This window comes from Mytilus californianus, unplaced genomic scaffold, assembly GCF_021869535.1.
Source record: "Mytilus californianus isolate M0D057914Y unplaced genomic scaffold, xbMytCali1.0.p SCAF_6, whole genome shotgun sequence".
Classification (NCBI taxonomy): Eukaryota; Metazoa; Mollusca; class Bivalvia; order Mytilida; family Mytilidae; genus Mytilus; species Mytilus californianus.
Window position 1 is genome coordinate 92,407,121 of NW_026262712.1, and position 17,000 is coordinate 92,424,120.

General features: G+C 31.8%; 1 protein-coding gene across 2 annotated transcripts in view; it reads left to right on the forward strand.

The window, feature by feature from the left end:
* LOC127706815 (galactoside alpha-(1,2)-fucosyltransferase 2-like) overlaps positions 1-3,318 on the forward strand; it is a 76,901-nt gene extending 73,583 nt beyond the window's left edge. For both annotated transcript variants that reach the window (XM_052211499.1, XM_052211498.1), the window contains exon 3: positions 698-3,318. In XM_052211499.1, the coding sequence (XP_052067459.1) occupies positions 698-1,743 (1,046 nt within the window). In that variant the 3' untranslated portion in view covers positions 1,744-3,318. The remainder of the gene's footprint in view (positions 1-697) is intronic.
* The last annotated feature ends 13,682 nt before the right edge of the window (positions 3,319-17,000 follow it).

Genomic DNA, 17,000 nt, shown 5'->3' on the forward strand with positions numbered 1-17,000 from the left:
GCTGAAAGTGGCATTAAACACCAATCAATCAAACAAACAATCAATCAATCAATCAATCAATCAATCAATCAATCAATCAATCAAACAATCCAATGCACTTAAAGTGAATTATTTGCTTTTGTCTTTAGCTGTAACCAGATTACCTTTAACACTGTTTAAGATTTTAATAAAACTGCACTCAACAAATTCATTTCATTTATATTACATGTGCGTGTCTGTATAATCTGTTTGCGGTATATTATGTATACAGTATGCGATAAAATGGTAGTAACTATAAATGATAATAGTGATTGTGTCACATAAAATATTTGGAAGATTGATTGATTTTTGCTTGCTTAACATCCAGTGATAAGTGTATAATGCCTATTCTCGACGAGAACAATAAAGTAATAGGGCGTTTCTGGGAAGTGAATCGACCGGGATGAAGAGTGGAAAAGCTAGACATCCAGTTGAAAAGAACGCATATTGGATAGACACGAACACCACTTATAGCATGGATTAACTATCGGTGCATGGTAAAAAGTTAGGTGACCATATTTCTATACTTCAGTCAATAATTTGAATTTACAATTAAATAATAAATGTATTTTTATATTTGCTGCTGTATTCAAAATGTTTTGCCGCAGTTACTTAATATAGAAATGTTGAATAACAGTAAACTTAGATTTAAAATGTGTGTGTGTTTTTTTTTTTACAGATTTAACTATTGTTGCTGTATTCATTATAACCCTGATATATTACGTCAATGTCAAGTCTGGTGATAATTTCATACGAGTAGAAAATCCATCGCCATTTAGAACACAGATATTCAATATAACAATAAGCAAAGGCATATTGATAAAATCACAGAAGATAGACTATTTTATATGTCCTGCCTTTGTAGGAAGAATTGGGAATAAACTTTTTCTATATGCTTCATCCTATGGTATAGCAAGAAGTAAAGGGATGAAAGTGGTTATTAATACAAACTGTGAACTGCTGAAATATTTTACCTTAAACGCAGACATAAGAAAAGACACATCAATATGTCATTCACGAAATGTTAAAACAATTAAGGAAGAACATTCAGCCGTGTATGATAACAGATTACTGGATTTTAATAATACACACAACGTTAGACTTGTTCAATATTTACAGTCCTACCTTTATTTTGATCAATATAAGGAGGAAGTGAGAAATCAATTTACCTTCAGGGACGAAATGATTAAAAAGGCGACTTTACTTCTAGACAATAAACTTAAAGGATATGATATTTACAGAAACAGTAAATATCACAAAAACCACAAGTATAAATATATGAAGGTATATAATGAGACCACACAAAAAAAAATAACATTAATTGGCGTTCATATACGACGTGGTGACTGGGCAAAATACCCGGATGCGGGCTATAATGTGCCAACTAAGGAGTATTTACGAAAAGCAGTTGAGTGGTACCAGTCTAGAATTGAACATTTGGTGTTTGTCGTAGCGTCAAACGGAATGAAATGGGCGAAGGACAACATGCCCAAAAATATAACTTCTATTTTTTTAGAGGGAAATTCAGCCTGGGTAGACTTAGCAGCTATAACATTATGTGAACATTTTATTTCATCGTCTGGAACATTTAGCTGGTGGGCAGCGTGGTTGACAGGAGGAAATGTAACATTCTTTAAATGGCCGGCAAAAGAAGGAACTCGCTTCCGAACAGCTTATAGTAAAGATTACAAAGATTATTATTATTCACATTGGATTGGTCTATAATCCGAGAAACGTTGAAGAAATCATGATGAAAGAAATAACCTACTACGTTTGACGATAACTGTCAAACAAATAGAGGAAATGTCTTATTCTAAAAATTGAGAAAAAAAAGAGAAAAATCTCGTTTTCGAAGAGCGTTTTTGTAAGGATAACAAAGAATATTACTATTCACATGGGATCGGTCTATGATCCGAGAAACTTGGGAGAAATAATATTGCAACAAATTTCGAACTACGTTAAAAACAGTGGTTTGTCTACTAGTGATTTTACTTATATTATAAAAATAATGTCAGATATGTATGATGATAGATACAAACAAATTAAAATCTGTATCATTAAACTCAAAATATTTACAATGTTCTTAAACAATTGCCTTTTTAATGATGCATTTTTATTAAGTGCCACATCAATTCTATTAATAGTTCTTTGCATTTACAGTACCAAGTTTTGATCAAAATGTTTTGAATAAAGATGTGTATTCCAGAAGCATACAGGTAATTTTGAAAAAAAAATTAAAACTTGAAAGCTATAATTGGTCCTTTGATAATTGTTTTTTTTTAAATGTCAATTAACTTGCTATGAATTTTTGCTTTTCTGAAAAGTCTGCCCCTTCTTAAATAAAAAAGCCTAGTAATGATATGTACTAGTATACAATTTGCAAATAAACGTACATGTACAACAAAAGGCTATTACAAATGTAATAGACAACAAAAAAAAAGGCAATGCCCATTTTACTGGCTTCTCTTACATTTTGGTGGAATATTCTTTGAGCAATCCTCATTGAAAAAATGGTGATTGGATGTCATATAAACCCGACTTTGTTCATGTACTTTTGTATACAAGTGGTGGATTTAACGAGGTTTACGTTGTCAAAGCTATTCCGAGCAGTTCTAAGAGTATACTACATTTAAGCAATAATTAATATCCGAAATACTTTTTATATCTGAAGAGTGTTGCGCACCACTAACAGCAAGGTAGTTTCCTGTAGTAGCGAGTACCTTTACAAATTATGTGCTTTTTTATTTATATTGTTTTGTTCAAGTTAGCGGTTGTCAAGTTGGAAGCTGCGACTCTTTTTACAAAAAATCTTACGACTAAAATTGTGTGTTTTAGTTCTGGTCTAGATGGCGATGATGCCGCATTCTATGCACATTAAACTTATTTAATGACCACACACTTTGTCCTTGTAAAAAGACAGACTATCTTGGCCATAAGTTGTTAGTTCAGTGTTGTTTGTTTCTGTTTCGTATGTCTGGTTTTACGGAGGAGCGGGGTGCTGATTGTGGTCTGTTGTACTGTGCGCAACTTTTGGCGATCACTATTATCCTTTGTTATGTATAATTAATAAATATTCCAAAAACAAATACGAAAACCAATAAAAAAAAAAAAAAAAAAAAAAAAAAACCCGAAGAAGCAAAATCAAAAGTAATATATATATAAATAACAAAAGCATTACAGAAAAGAAATTCATCATTGTAATGTAATGTTCAAGATATTCTTTTTATTCTATTTCTATGACGATTCAAAGTCATAAAATCTAGTAATCAAACTGAATAAAATATTTACCAAAAAAAAAAACAGAGAAAAATAAAAGATAAGTAGACGTAGTTAACATGGTACACCTAGAAATATGCAAGATACAAGATGCAAGATACACCTAACATCTAAAATACAAGAACGATAATGTACGTGTACTACTATTCAAATTAACACATTGCCATGAAATCCAATTTAAATTAAAAATATTAATTATTAAAAGAGTATATTGCCAATATATATATATACATGAAAGTAAGTTTCCTTAAATTTGAAGTTATTCAATCAGCTTATTTATAACAGTACAGAACTAGGCGAGGCAACATAACGCACAATAAGTTCCATTAGAAAATTCTCGATGTCTCACTGAACTTATACAGACGTATACATAATGCATTTGTAGGGTAAATTAAGCTTTCTGTATAACACTGAAGTCCTGTGCTCCACTGATAGGTAGACACTATTTGTAATAAATATTTTTTTAATAATGGGATCAAATATAGGGTTAAAACTTAAACACAAAAGATTTTTTTTAACTACAGGGTTTAAAAGCAATTGGGTTAGTGTAGGAATTTAGTGCGAATCTACAGTGTTTGTAAACAAGGCCATGTGAATGTCCCAAAAATGTCGCATGACAATATATGTTTTATAGTTGCAAAAGATGGGGCTACATTTGTACTTTAATGAAAGATATATAAATGCTTCTGATTTCTTAAGGTAAACCAGGTATACATTTAATTCAAGAAATATGTTTGCATTGAGGTCAATGGAGGAATGTTTACTGAATTTACCCAGGCCTACCTAACAAAGTGGTCAATTTGAAAGTCTGAATTAAGAAAATGAGATTTTGACAATTGTTGCTTTTTGGATAAGTTATTTCTTAAAACTTAAGGTCCGATAAAAGTTTAATAGGTTTTCGAATGTTAATATGACAACATCATTGCGGATCGGATACTAATTATGAATTTCGACGCACATGTTATGCCTCTTCATTGTTATTCAAATGAACGACAATATAACCAGTTGTTTGTGTACTTCAACACATGATGTATCATTGAAAACGTGTAAGCATTGTATGGTATGAATATATCTGTTTTTTTACTACTAAATTATATAAATAAAACAACAACTGACATGATTTTACATGTAAATAATTTACATGCATCTTGTATCAATGATCTGTACATGTATGTTTGTCTTTAAATTTTATTTATACAGTAGACTCTACAGCGATATTGTTGAAATACATGTTCATTATATTAATTTTTACTTATCGATACATTTGTGTATATTGAAAACAATAAAGTAGAAAAAAAGAAACAGAAGACATCAAAAAGGACAATGTACTATCCTAAGTCAAACAAAATCTACAACACTATAAGACAAAAAAAGACAAATGAATGATGTAAACACAAACACATTTTCTAAACAAAAACATCTAAACACTACATGTAGAATCACACTACATGTAGAATCACAGTTATAACTAGCTGTGGAACCGTAGCTCTTAAAGGTCCTTTATATGATATTTTTTTTTAATTATTTGTGGACCATAGAGTCTGCTCCGCAAATATTCAAAAAATATCATAAAGACATAAGAGCTTCGGTTCAGCAGCTAAGTTATAATATCTATAATATAATAGCCATATCTACATGTATATTACTAGTGTATCTATAATATAATAGCCATATCTATATTATATCTATAATATAATAGCCATATCTACATGTATATTACTAGTGTATCTATAATATAATAGCCATATCTATATTATATCTATAATATAATAGCCATATTTATATTATATCTTTGATAGAACCATTTAGATTGAGCATTATAAACTGTATGAGTTTGATATCTAGAAGAGTAAGCATATATCTTGTTCACCATCATGTAAAATATGTGGAATTAATATTTCTCATTGAAAGTAAAAAAGTCTCACTAGGGTGTAAACTAGTTGATGAATAGTGTTGGTTTTTCTTATATCTATATTTGCATAATTTTTTTTATAATGATTTACCATTGCAAAACAATATCCATCATTCATGAAATTATATAAAGACATGTGTCCTTGACTTTGCAATTTTTCATACAGACTATGAAAACACTACTAGTGTTCTTTAATTCTTTAAAACATTGTAGTTTTGTAACAAATTACTATTCATCAAATTATGTATGAATGAAAGAAGGTAAGATATTAAAGCTATACTCAAATAGTTATTTTTACTTGTAAGAAAAGTTACATGTAATATTTCATGCATAACATTCTTTCTCTTCCTGTTATTGACTAGCTTACAAACTCTGTCTCGAACAGTAAATCCATAGATGATTAAATGAATTGAAAGTTCAAAGATTTAAGAATACAAACAAGTGCACATGTACATAAACATACACTAAAATATTGTCAATAATTAACATTGCCAAGTTATTTTTTAAGCCCACAGCTATTGACCATTACAACACAGACTGCATGCAAATCATGTGGTCTCAGTGAAATTCAGTCATGTATTTGCAGATTTTTCATACTTTGTACATGTAGGTGTAATTAAGATTGAGCCAAATTGCATGGAAAAATGTGCTTGAACAGTTTACATATAAAATAGTAATGTACTTTGTAATCAGCAGCTACATGTATACCAATACAAAATACCAGACAGTCTAGAATAATAGAATAAAACTACCACAAACTTTTTAATAGTTTGCAATCAGAACTACAACAACATTGACCTTCTTGATTTTTGGGGTCCAGACTGACAGGACTGCCACTTTTTAAAAACGCAATCATTGATTATTTCAATACAAATTTTAAGGTTGAAATGCTTTTGTAAAATTTACACATTTATTTTAAAGCATAGAAAATGTAATTAAGGTTTTTTTTTCAACTATTTTGATATTTGCAATAAAATGAGATGTGTTATTGTCATTAGACATTAATATAGAATTCACATTTACATTGTTTTTTTTAAATTGCGTATTGTATTTTTTCCTTTATATTGGAATTTTTTGTCACTACATGTATTACATTATAATTTTAGGTTAGAAAGGAAAACTTGTGAAGATGAAGGTTATGATTGTGATCTACATATTGATTAATTTGAAGCAGATTTTGTTCTAAAGAGGGAAATAAATAGACAGTGTGTTTTATAAAGATGTTCAATTATTAACACAACAACAAAAATATTCATTGTTTGAGAGATAAATGGATATGAGTGTAAATAAAGACACTGTATTTTCTTTTTCTGGTCACACTTTTTAGTAAGTAGCTATAAATAGCTACATTACAAAGCTCCAACTAGACTAATATTTTTTTAACCCTCTTTCCAAATTATTGCGTTCTTTTATGATCTTGTTCAAGTTGGTGCTCCCGAGATATTGGTAAATGTATCTAGTGCTGGCAGTTTTTGTTGTTGTTTGTTTTACTTTTAAGACACATGGTCCTCGGATAGGCAAAGAATATCGTTTGAATGCAGATAAAACTGGTTTATCCCTGTCACATTGTACATCTTGTTGTGTTTATAAGTGTTTTGGTGTAAAATCAGGATTCCCACACATCTGTAATGCAAGTGTCAAACAAATAAAAGTTAATATGACCAATAGCAACCAACAACCACAGAGTTTCCCACTACTTACTTAGATTTAGGTCATACATAATGTGGTGGGCTTACACATATTGTAAGTGCTAAATTCTCCTCTGAATTGTGACGGTGTCATAGCTTAACTTTTAAGAACAAACAGTTGACACACAGAAATGTCACCCTTATAATAAACAAAAATATGTGTTATGATTGCCAATCATGAAAAAGACAACTCTGCACCAGAGACCAAATGACGTAGAAAATATATAAACTAACGAATCTACTGGAAAATAACTCATTCGTGTCCCTGCATGCAAAAGCTCTAAAGTCTATAAACCATGACCATGGGCTGGGCTAAAAATCTCCATGGAAATTAGATGTGTTCAGTTAATACAACCAGATGCAGATCCAGGATTTTGAAAAGGGGTGCAGGGGCCCCTAAGCTAGACAAACTTTGGAGTGGAACCGGCAAAAATCTGGATTAACCCTAAATGAAGCTTCATAAGAGGGGAGCTGTCACCCTGATTCCCCCTTTTTATTCAGCCTCTGACAACTGCATCACAAATATTATCGACATACGACTAATGGTCCCCGTTTAAAATACCTTGCTGACTCTGCAGCTGGAAACAACAAATAAGAAAAGAATGACAAAGATAAGTACGCATGTTATAAGGGATAATGTCAGCATCTTTTATTTCTTGTAACATGCTCAAAAAAAGCTTCTGTATGAAATCTGCCTGATAAAATTTAGGGAACGTGTTTGTCAACGAAGAAAAGTAGTGTCGATTTGAATCTTTGGTTGAAATACAAAAAAAAAAAACAACATTAAACACGCATACGAGTTTTCAAGATATCGTCTTTCTTGAATTGTCGTTGGAGTGAATTTTTGGTATCCAAGTGAATTAGAAACTCCGAATTCCTGTATCCGTATTGATTAACAAATATTAACAATATTGAAAGGGGTTTTGTCGGCAGCGAACGATAACATTCATTATGGAGTAACACCTGCGTCTATAAAGATACTTGCTTGCATGGGTAGTAACCAACAAAAGGAACAGCTAGACCTCTGTTCTTAATTTGAGCAAATAAGGGTATATTTTAAAACTCCCAAAAGGCATATAAAATATGAATTTAGAGGTAAAGAAAAATATTTTATAAACAGTTCCTAGCTGCTCCTTATGTCAAGCTTCAAATCTTCATATTTAAAAAGGTTATTTTTTCATCAAAGATCGGAAATCCAGATTTTATAAATATACAAAATATTCAACCCTTTTCCAGTTTGGTTTCATTGACGGAATTGGATAATATTAATACTTCCTACAGAAAAAGTGGCATCTTTGCCAAATATTTATATTTTCCTGAAAGTTTGTGCATATAAATTTGCCATTCCAGTGGCGGATCCAGAAGTTTTTATTAAGGGGGTGGGGGGTCGCTACAGTCATGGTTTTGAATTTTCCTCGGAGTTCAGTATTTTTATGATTTGACTTTTTCCCTATATAATCAACCAATTTTTTCCCGGGCATAGATCCGCCTATGCATTCAGTGAACAATGCTGAAGTTAAAGTAACCAACTTGCATGAACCCTATATATGAGTGGTTCCTCCCATAAAATACATTGGACAAGTTTTAAGAGTAGGATAATACAATGAAATACGAAATTCCGATTATATCCAACCACTGTATACTCGCATTATTATACCGTGATTCTGGAATCGTCTAGTTGCTAAATTAATTGTCAACAAAGAACAGAGAATAAATACGGAAAGATGTGAATAATGTGGTAACAAAAAAGAAGTTTTGACTTGATAATATTGCAGCTAGTGCTAGCTATAATTTAATGAGACTCTCAGAGCCTTCAATGATTATATAATACAACTACACGGAGTCCCTTTTTAAATATCCAACATATCTGGGCGCCCTTCATCAACTCACATTCTTTAGTCATTGCTTTATGTGGAGGCGGAGCATCATTTTCAAGTTGAAAGGGCTTTTCAGTGCAGTAACTATCTTATTGATATCTAGTTCAAAACAAGACATTGACATTTTTGTCACTTCCAAATCTTGAAAAATTGTAAGATTTTAATCAAATTAATGCTTACACGAGGATGCAGTGATACCCGAAGTCAAAAATATGTAAAAGCACCGACACTTCATCATTTGTGGTGGGTCGGGTTTTTTCCTCAGGTGAAAATCAATTTTAATAAAATAAAAATTTTATGTAAATTTCTTGTTGAATTTTGTTATCCGCGTTGGAAAAAAATTAACGATTGTAAAGACATTTAGAATCAAACATTTAATTTTACCCCCCCCCCCCCCCCTGTCAGGGGACAAAAAGACATTAATTCAAGAAATGATAAGTACATGCAAACAATCTGTCTTTTTATTCTTGGCTAATCAAGTAATTTTCATTAAATACATAAGAAACAAATTATTTTCTTCAAATATACTATAAACAAAAATCGATGCTCTGAAACATTTTCAATAAGGTTCTCCCCCTTTTTATAATACACGTAGAAAACACTTTAATGAAGTGCATTCGTATGCTTTGAAACACACGAGCACGTGACAATGATTTGTTATCCTATTTTGGGAGTGTAGAAGAAGACCCCAAATAAGCGGTCAAGGGTTAATACACTTGTCATGAGTTTACGAAATAAAAACACGAAAAAACTTTAAGCCAATCGAATTAGCAGGAAAATTTATCGGTATGTTCGGACTTTACGTAGATATGTATTATGTAAAATCTAGATATTTCCGAAATAAATCCGCCATTGTCTGAATATCATCTGAACCGAGTTAGCCTCCCCTCTCTATGATTTACCCTGATTTACCCCAGACGTATACATTTGCATGGAAAAAACATGGTCGAATTAGGATTATCTCCCGTTAACCACAATAAATAACTTTTTCAACAGGTAGAAAAACAAAGAAAATATTTTGTTTAATGACCAAGAAGGCAAGCACACATACCTTCATTGTTTTTGCATACACTAAAATATTTGTGCTACATGTAATGCATTTCCATATACCACCCATTCATCCGTTGTCATAGAAAAGAAACAAATAACGGGATGAGCCTAGAGAAGTGCATTCAATTGCTATAATTGCACTGTCTAGCTCCGCCTCCTCGGACTAACGAAAAACAAAAAGTCAAAACAAAGAGTAGAATCAAGGACCAATTTTCTACAAAATGTAGGCTCCATAATATGAATTAATGAATATTTTCATATCAAAGTGCAACCTTAAACTAACTGACTACAAATACATTATATGTATGCGAGATACTTAAGTTAAATCATGCCGCATGTGTGTTTTCTTTGATAAAGTTGGCAAATACCCGTAATGAATTATGGAAACATCAAAGACCTCGTCAATCATACACTAAAAGTACTTTTGACGTTTTTGAGTTCAGCATGTTTCTGATCAGTTTTAACCTCTGACATCTAAAAAAAAATTAGAATGTATAATGATTAACGTGATCAGTTTTATCATAATATAAAGCTATACAAAGATATAAGGTGCAGAGAAGTCAAGATGTTCAATAATCTCTCTCAGAAGCTTAACTTACAGCGTATTAACAATACGGTCCGAAGAAATTATATTTTATTTTAACTCAATTAAATTAATTCTTGACAAATATAATACCTACCCATGTTAAAATGAGCCTAGAGCATGGCATACAAAAGTTATGTCTTAATAAGAATATGTTATTCATCTCCATTGAGAACAGTAATAATTCATCTCCATTGAGAACAGTAATAGTGTAACCTCTGTAGTAAAAACAATTAGAAAAATACCGTCTATAATAATTCTTCGGATGGAGAACTTAAGGATGTTCGCTCCTGAGTTTAGAAAAAAAACAAGCTTTATAAAAGACTTTAATGAATTGATAGTATATAAATAAAGGTTCTTAAAAAGCAGAAAAAACTTAAAGGTCAATGTCCTTGTTTTTAAGATATAATCAATTGAAAATTTGGCGGGAAATAAATCTCTCTAGACCTTTCATACATTTAACATTGGCACCTTTTTCTGTCAAAATTGTGAAAAAATAACAAGGATTTTATAAGATTTTCAAAAACGTTTTTTTAGACTTTGTGTCAAAATTATTAAAAGAAAAGTAATGGTTAGCGGGCAAAGTTTTTATTGGCACTACATCGATAAAACTAGAGGATTCCAAAAAATCTAACAGAAGGTCAAAAACGAGAGTAGCGAACATCTTTAAAATTTAAAGTGTTTCACAACAATAACACTTTTATGAAAAAGATCTTGGCCAAAGGAAGATGGTACAGTGGTCATCGTAAGTGCACGCCATGTCGTAAATCTTTTACAGTTTGAGACACCAATGGGAAGTTTAGGTTTAATCCAATTTCTGGTTGTTTTAATTATTATGACTGTTCAATATAAAAAGATTGGGTTATCTCGCTTGGAAATGTCACATATTTTTGCACATGTTTACAATGGGGAAATCCCAAAAATCAACTTTCTTATCTGTTCATAGTACTTAATTACCCTTCCAAATTTATTAATATCTCGTGGACACTCTTAAAGATTTGATGATATCAAACTTCTCTATTGGTATAAAACATTGTTTTTCTTCTGAATTATAACATTTACAGCCCGTTTCCATGGTAAACCGGTCATATGAAGTAGATCAATTCTCTTGTATTGCCGGTGACCCCCAAATTTTATTCCAATTTTACAAAATACAGACATTTGGCTTTTCAATCATAAAAAATGAGGAACTTCTGTCTTTTTTTTTGCTGTGAATATTCAACCAAATAAGTTTTTTAGCCTATTTTCCCTATATATTCATTAGCCTATTTGCACCTATTTTGCAGTTGGTAAAAAATCTCTTGGATGGCGGTGACCCCCAAATATTATTGCGTTTTTTAAATACCCATGTTATTAAGTTTAAGTCCACAACGTATGAGGAAATCTGTCATTTGTTTGCCATCATTTGAGTCAATAGCTATCTCTGAATTGAATATTTTCAAGAAATATTGCTAAAAAGTTTCCATGGAAACCAAAACAAAATGAGGTTTTTCTTTCTTATATGCACGGTGACCAGTCCTATATATTTTTTTCTGTTTTTTAAAGCTTATAATATAAGTACTTCATTTCTAAAATATGAGCAATTTCTATCATTTTTTTTAATGAAAATACGACTTTAAGCTAAAAAGGTGACTATTTTTCCTATATATCTAATAATAAGTATACAAAATAGTCTAAAATGTATGATTTTTTAAGGTCCATAAAATTTTTTTATATGGCAGGTGACCCCCCATTTTAAAAAAAAATATTTTCGATGTTCATATTATAGGGATCAACTCTGCAAGGTTTGAGAAAAATCTGTCATTTTAATTTTAGACATTCATACCACCTTGAAGCTTCGAGAAGAATTGCTCTTGCTCTAGTATAAGATAAAGGCTTGTTATTTTTTCTCAATACCAAAGTATCTCTTTTGGACGATTAAGAACGATGAATTAATGACCAGTCCTATATATTGTACTCCGATGAATTAATCTTAAGCCTTACCAAATCACAATAATGTATTAAAAAAATTAAGAGGACAAGTTGGCATACCCGTACTTGCTATCATAAATTATACTATCCTGTCTGTAAGTATCGGTCTTGTCATTGTGAATACTTATTTCAACATGTGTATTATGAAAACTGATATTACTCATTCTTATATGCGACTCCCGAGAGTTCTTTGTATCTAAAAAAAAATCCATCATAAGCCAATAATAACATACAAAGTAACCTACAGTTGGAAAAGTTAGATTTATCATGATACAGGTTAAATAGTTTAACAATAATGATCGCTGTGATTGGTTCTTTCTTTTGTACGGGTTTCGCCAGAATTCTTTTACCCCCTCCTAAAACAATGTTTGGCAGTGAAATGCGACAATGGTTTGGATATAAAAACAATTCGTGATACCACTTAATCGCGTAAATGTTAGAGTTAAGTACGGACGCTGAACAAGCTGATTGTATCAAACGATCTGTGAGAAGATACATCCCCAGGCAAAAACTTTAAATTGTACTTCCTGCACCAAATTTTAAATTTTAATATTAAAATACAAACCGTTTTTCTAGTTTGTGGAATCTGATTTACTCTTTTTAGCCATATCCATAACTGCAAAAGCGGTATTATGTAAACTAGGTTTGCGCGAGAATTTGTAGATATCTTTCCATTACTTACTCAAAGTGATCTGCAAATGAAATGGAAAGATATGCATATCCTTTCAAGGGCAGAAAATCACGGCCAGGTCCGTGACACAAGCGGCCAGGTCTGCCTATAAAGCACATATACAACCTACAGTCACAATATAAAAATAAATAGCGGCAAGGTCCGCATAAAGAAATTTTCACTTAAAATTCATTCATAAATTTTTAGCACCAAGTTTCAGTACAAGCACATTTTAAATAAATCTGCTTTTATTGAAAACCGAATTCTCAGCAGAACCCATGCTGAAAAAATTAGAAGGGGTTTCATACTCAACAAAATCTTTCATTATACTAAGAAATTTGCCGGTGTCAACGGACACCAGCATCGGCCAAAAAACTGCCGATTTCCACTTCGGGATAACCAATGTACCTTTAGCTTTACATAATTGAATATGATTAACTGTGTGAGCTATTGAAGATACAGGTGGTACGAGTACGAGCCAATTATGATCGATTGACCAATCAAACGTGAAAGCATCGATACCTTTGGTTAATGGATCAAAGAACTTCGAATTATACCTTGGAAGTTTAGCATTGTTAATGTTGGCAAATCTGTCTATGCTAAATGGTCGCCATATTTTATTAAAGGAATAGAAAATTCTGTCAGACACCGACCAATCGTCAAAATCAAAGATTTTACTATACTAATCCGCAGTAGTGTTCAAAAGTCTTGGTATCCGTTCAATTTTCAAACACACCGAGTTTTCTATTCAAAAATAAAAAAGTTTCCATAGCTAGATTGTGCAAATCCTGTTTCATACTACCAACTTTAGATATGTGAGCTACGTTTTGGTTATCAGTTAATAGTTTCCAAATTTATTTTTTAAATGATCCGGAAAGTCAAAATCACTGCCTTAAGCTCTCTCAACGTCGAACTTTTGAGCTTTTCGTAATTTGTCCACATCTGATGCGCAATTTGATCAGAAAAATGCACAATGTAGCCAGCGCCCGCATATGAACTTGCATCAGTATAAGCTAACTTCTTTATCGGGAAGTCTCTGAATTGGAGCTAACACGCAATTTAGGTAAAGCTTTTAGTGAAAAATGCCAAAGTTCTAACTCTTTAATGGACATATGATATAACTTAACTCTAGACTCGAGAGGATTGCTCGTTTACTAAGTGATGTTAATGTCTTGTCATAATTCTACATATATTACCTAGTGCCGGTGATAATGCAATGATTTTACCAATTACCGCTGCAACTTTCCATGTAGTCATATTACTTGGATTTACAAGTACTACAGCAATGAAATTCAAAACATTTAACGTCATATTCTTTTCGGGTATGCTTATAATACCTTTAAGTATATCCGATACAAAACCAAGCCAATCTAAGCTTTTTTGTGGCTTCCACAGACTTTTTTCATAATTTGGTAAGAAACCAGCAGACAATTAATCTGACAATACTTCTTTAGACACTATTAAACATAATTCTTCAGTATTTTCAAATCTTAGTCCATTATGTAGATATATTCTAATTATGAATCCTTTATTACGCCAATGTTATACTAGAGAGCGTACCATTTAAGTGAAAATATAACAAGCTGAGCTTAGCCCAAAAGTTAAAGCTGTAAAAATATAATATTTAACTTTACTGCCACTTTTCCATGAAAACCCAAGAAAAAATTGTGATTCAACATGCATATCTATATGATGGTACCCGTGTCTCAAATCAAACTTAAATGCAAAATTTTTATTTGCTGCATACGTTTTGGCCTCTTTTACACCCTCATATTTAAATTAAGATAACACTTCGTATTGATTCACGTGTCTAAGGTCAAGAATCAGCCTTTTCTTGCCAGTCGAGTTTACCGACACCGATAAAGGATTAACAACAAAAGGGACAGTGCTAACTTCCTTAGCGACTCCCGTGCATACCAAATCTGCGATTGCACGTTTAACAAAATCTCTGTGTTCAAAAGCAGATCTATTGTTATTCAAAAATACACAGGGAGGTGTATCGGTAAATTTTAAAGAACAACCGGATTCAAGTATTAGAGGTAAAACTATAAATTTTTCAACTATCAGCCAATAAAAGTTTTTCTTTCCAAAATTGTATAAACTATTGTATAATCGACCTTTTACATTATAAACTTGTACTGACTCGTTCTCATACTCGTATGCGTCTAAACATACAATTAAAGTCAATCAAAGATAATACCTCATTTGGAACTACTGTTGTTGTTAGACTTGATGGCTTTTTCGGGAGAGTTAGACGATCAGTGTCCTGTGGCACCACCGTAATAGCAGATGTCTTGAGGAGATGGTCCTTTCCTTGGTCTGAAGATTGCGTTGCTGGATTTTGAACCATTATATAGGCTTACTTGCAGGTTGGTATAAGGCGCTCCGTAGGATAATAAATTAGTGGATCTTTTTTTGACGCAAAATTGGCTGTAAATTTACCTCTATTACCTGAATCCGCACCTGTTGGTAAATAAACGTGGCTTACTAAATATTTCATTAAAAAACGGAATGTTTTCAAATATTATGAAGCTTAAAGTTGGTACCTATTCCAAATGCCCATTCCAGCAAGGAGGTTCGACGAATTCTCTTTGGAAGAAGAGTGCACACTCGACTTGAACAAAATTGCCTCTTTCACTCATAAAAAAACAGACTGATTATTATTCTAGCGGCACGTCTGTGTATACCTTTATATAGGAATAGTCGATTTATAAAAATGGAGTAGACTGAAAAGTGTGTGTTTGTGAAAGGGGAAGGAGGAGGGGGGCAAACCTAGCTCTGAAAGTGACAAGAAGCAAACAAGAACTATTTTCTGTATAGTCTAATAGTCTAAGTAAGTCAGTGTCCCCTTTTCATTTTCATTTTTTAGTTTCAATTTTTGGCCTTTACCCTGGCTAACTTTACATAAAAAAATAGGGAACAAAGATCATTAGCGACCCAAGCCCATTATATTGGAGTCAAATTCGATTAGAGAATGCCCACTTTTCATTTTTTATTTTTTATTCATTTTAAGTAAAATTTCTTAATTTCTTCAGTATTTTAACTTATTTTCCCTGTATTTAACGTATTCTTGCTATTATCATTCAATTTAACAATAAGAGATTCGTATAACCGATGCCCCTGTATTCCAATTTAAATGTATTCCAAAAATGAAAAGGGGGGTCCATTACCTGGCAACATACATGTACAATCGCATTAGTCATAACAAAAAAAAACCGCTATCCTATCAGTACTTTCATTTAAACTACTTTATTCAGTTACCTAGTGAAATATTTGCAGCTGGCAACCGGTATATAATTAAACAGAACCAAAATTATAAGAAACTGCTTAAAAATTCAGAAATATACATTTAAATGTACATGTTATGTAAAAAATATAAATTGAAAGCCATTTCCTGTTTCGTCGTTGGCCTTTTCTTGTTGCCCATCTAAATTTCCCTAAAAAGTTGGTATTTGGTAATTACAAAGTTTTCAAATTGACTCGAAAATGAATTGTTATTGTTTATTCTTTCGTTAAAGCAGTTATGTCTTGCCTATTTCACAATTCAGATATTACTTTCTTACTTTGTATAACCCCATTTGAAAATTTTTAACACAAATGAAAAACTCAACTACCGAAATGTGGCCTCAAATTTAAAAATAAATGCACCATTTATAGATTCTACGACCAGGCAAAAATTAAAGTTTAAACATTTCTCTACACGAAAAATCATAATTTAGCCTGCAGGTAGGGTAATCCATTAAAGTTAAAAATTTGTTGGCTTGGTCACTCCACTAATAACAAAAGATTGAATCTGCTGACTATTCTACTTCACATTTAATGTGAATACGGCTTTTATGGTTCAATGCCATTGGATCTGATTATTTGATAATACCACAACGACTAGTTGACTTATAAGTCCGTCTGCCCATCCTGCATAAGTTTTATGTCGTATGAAAAGTAAATATTGTCTCAT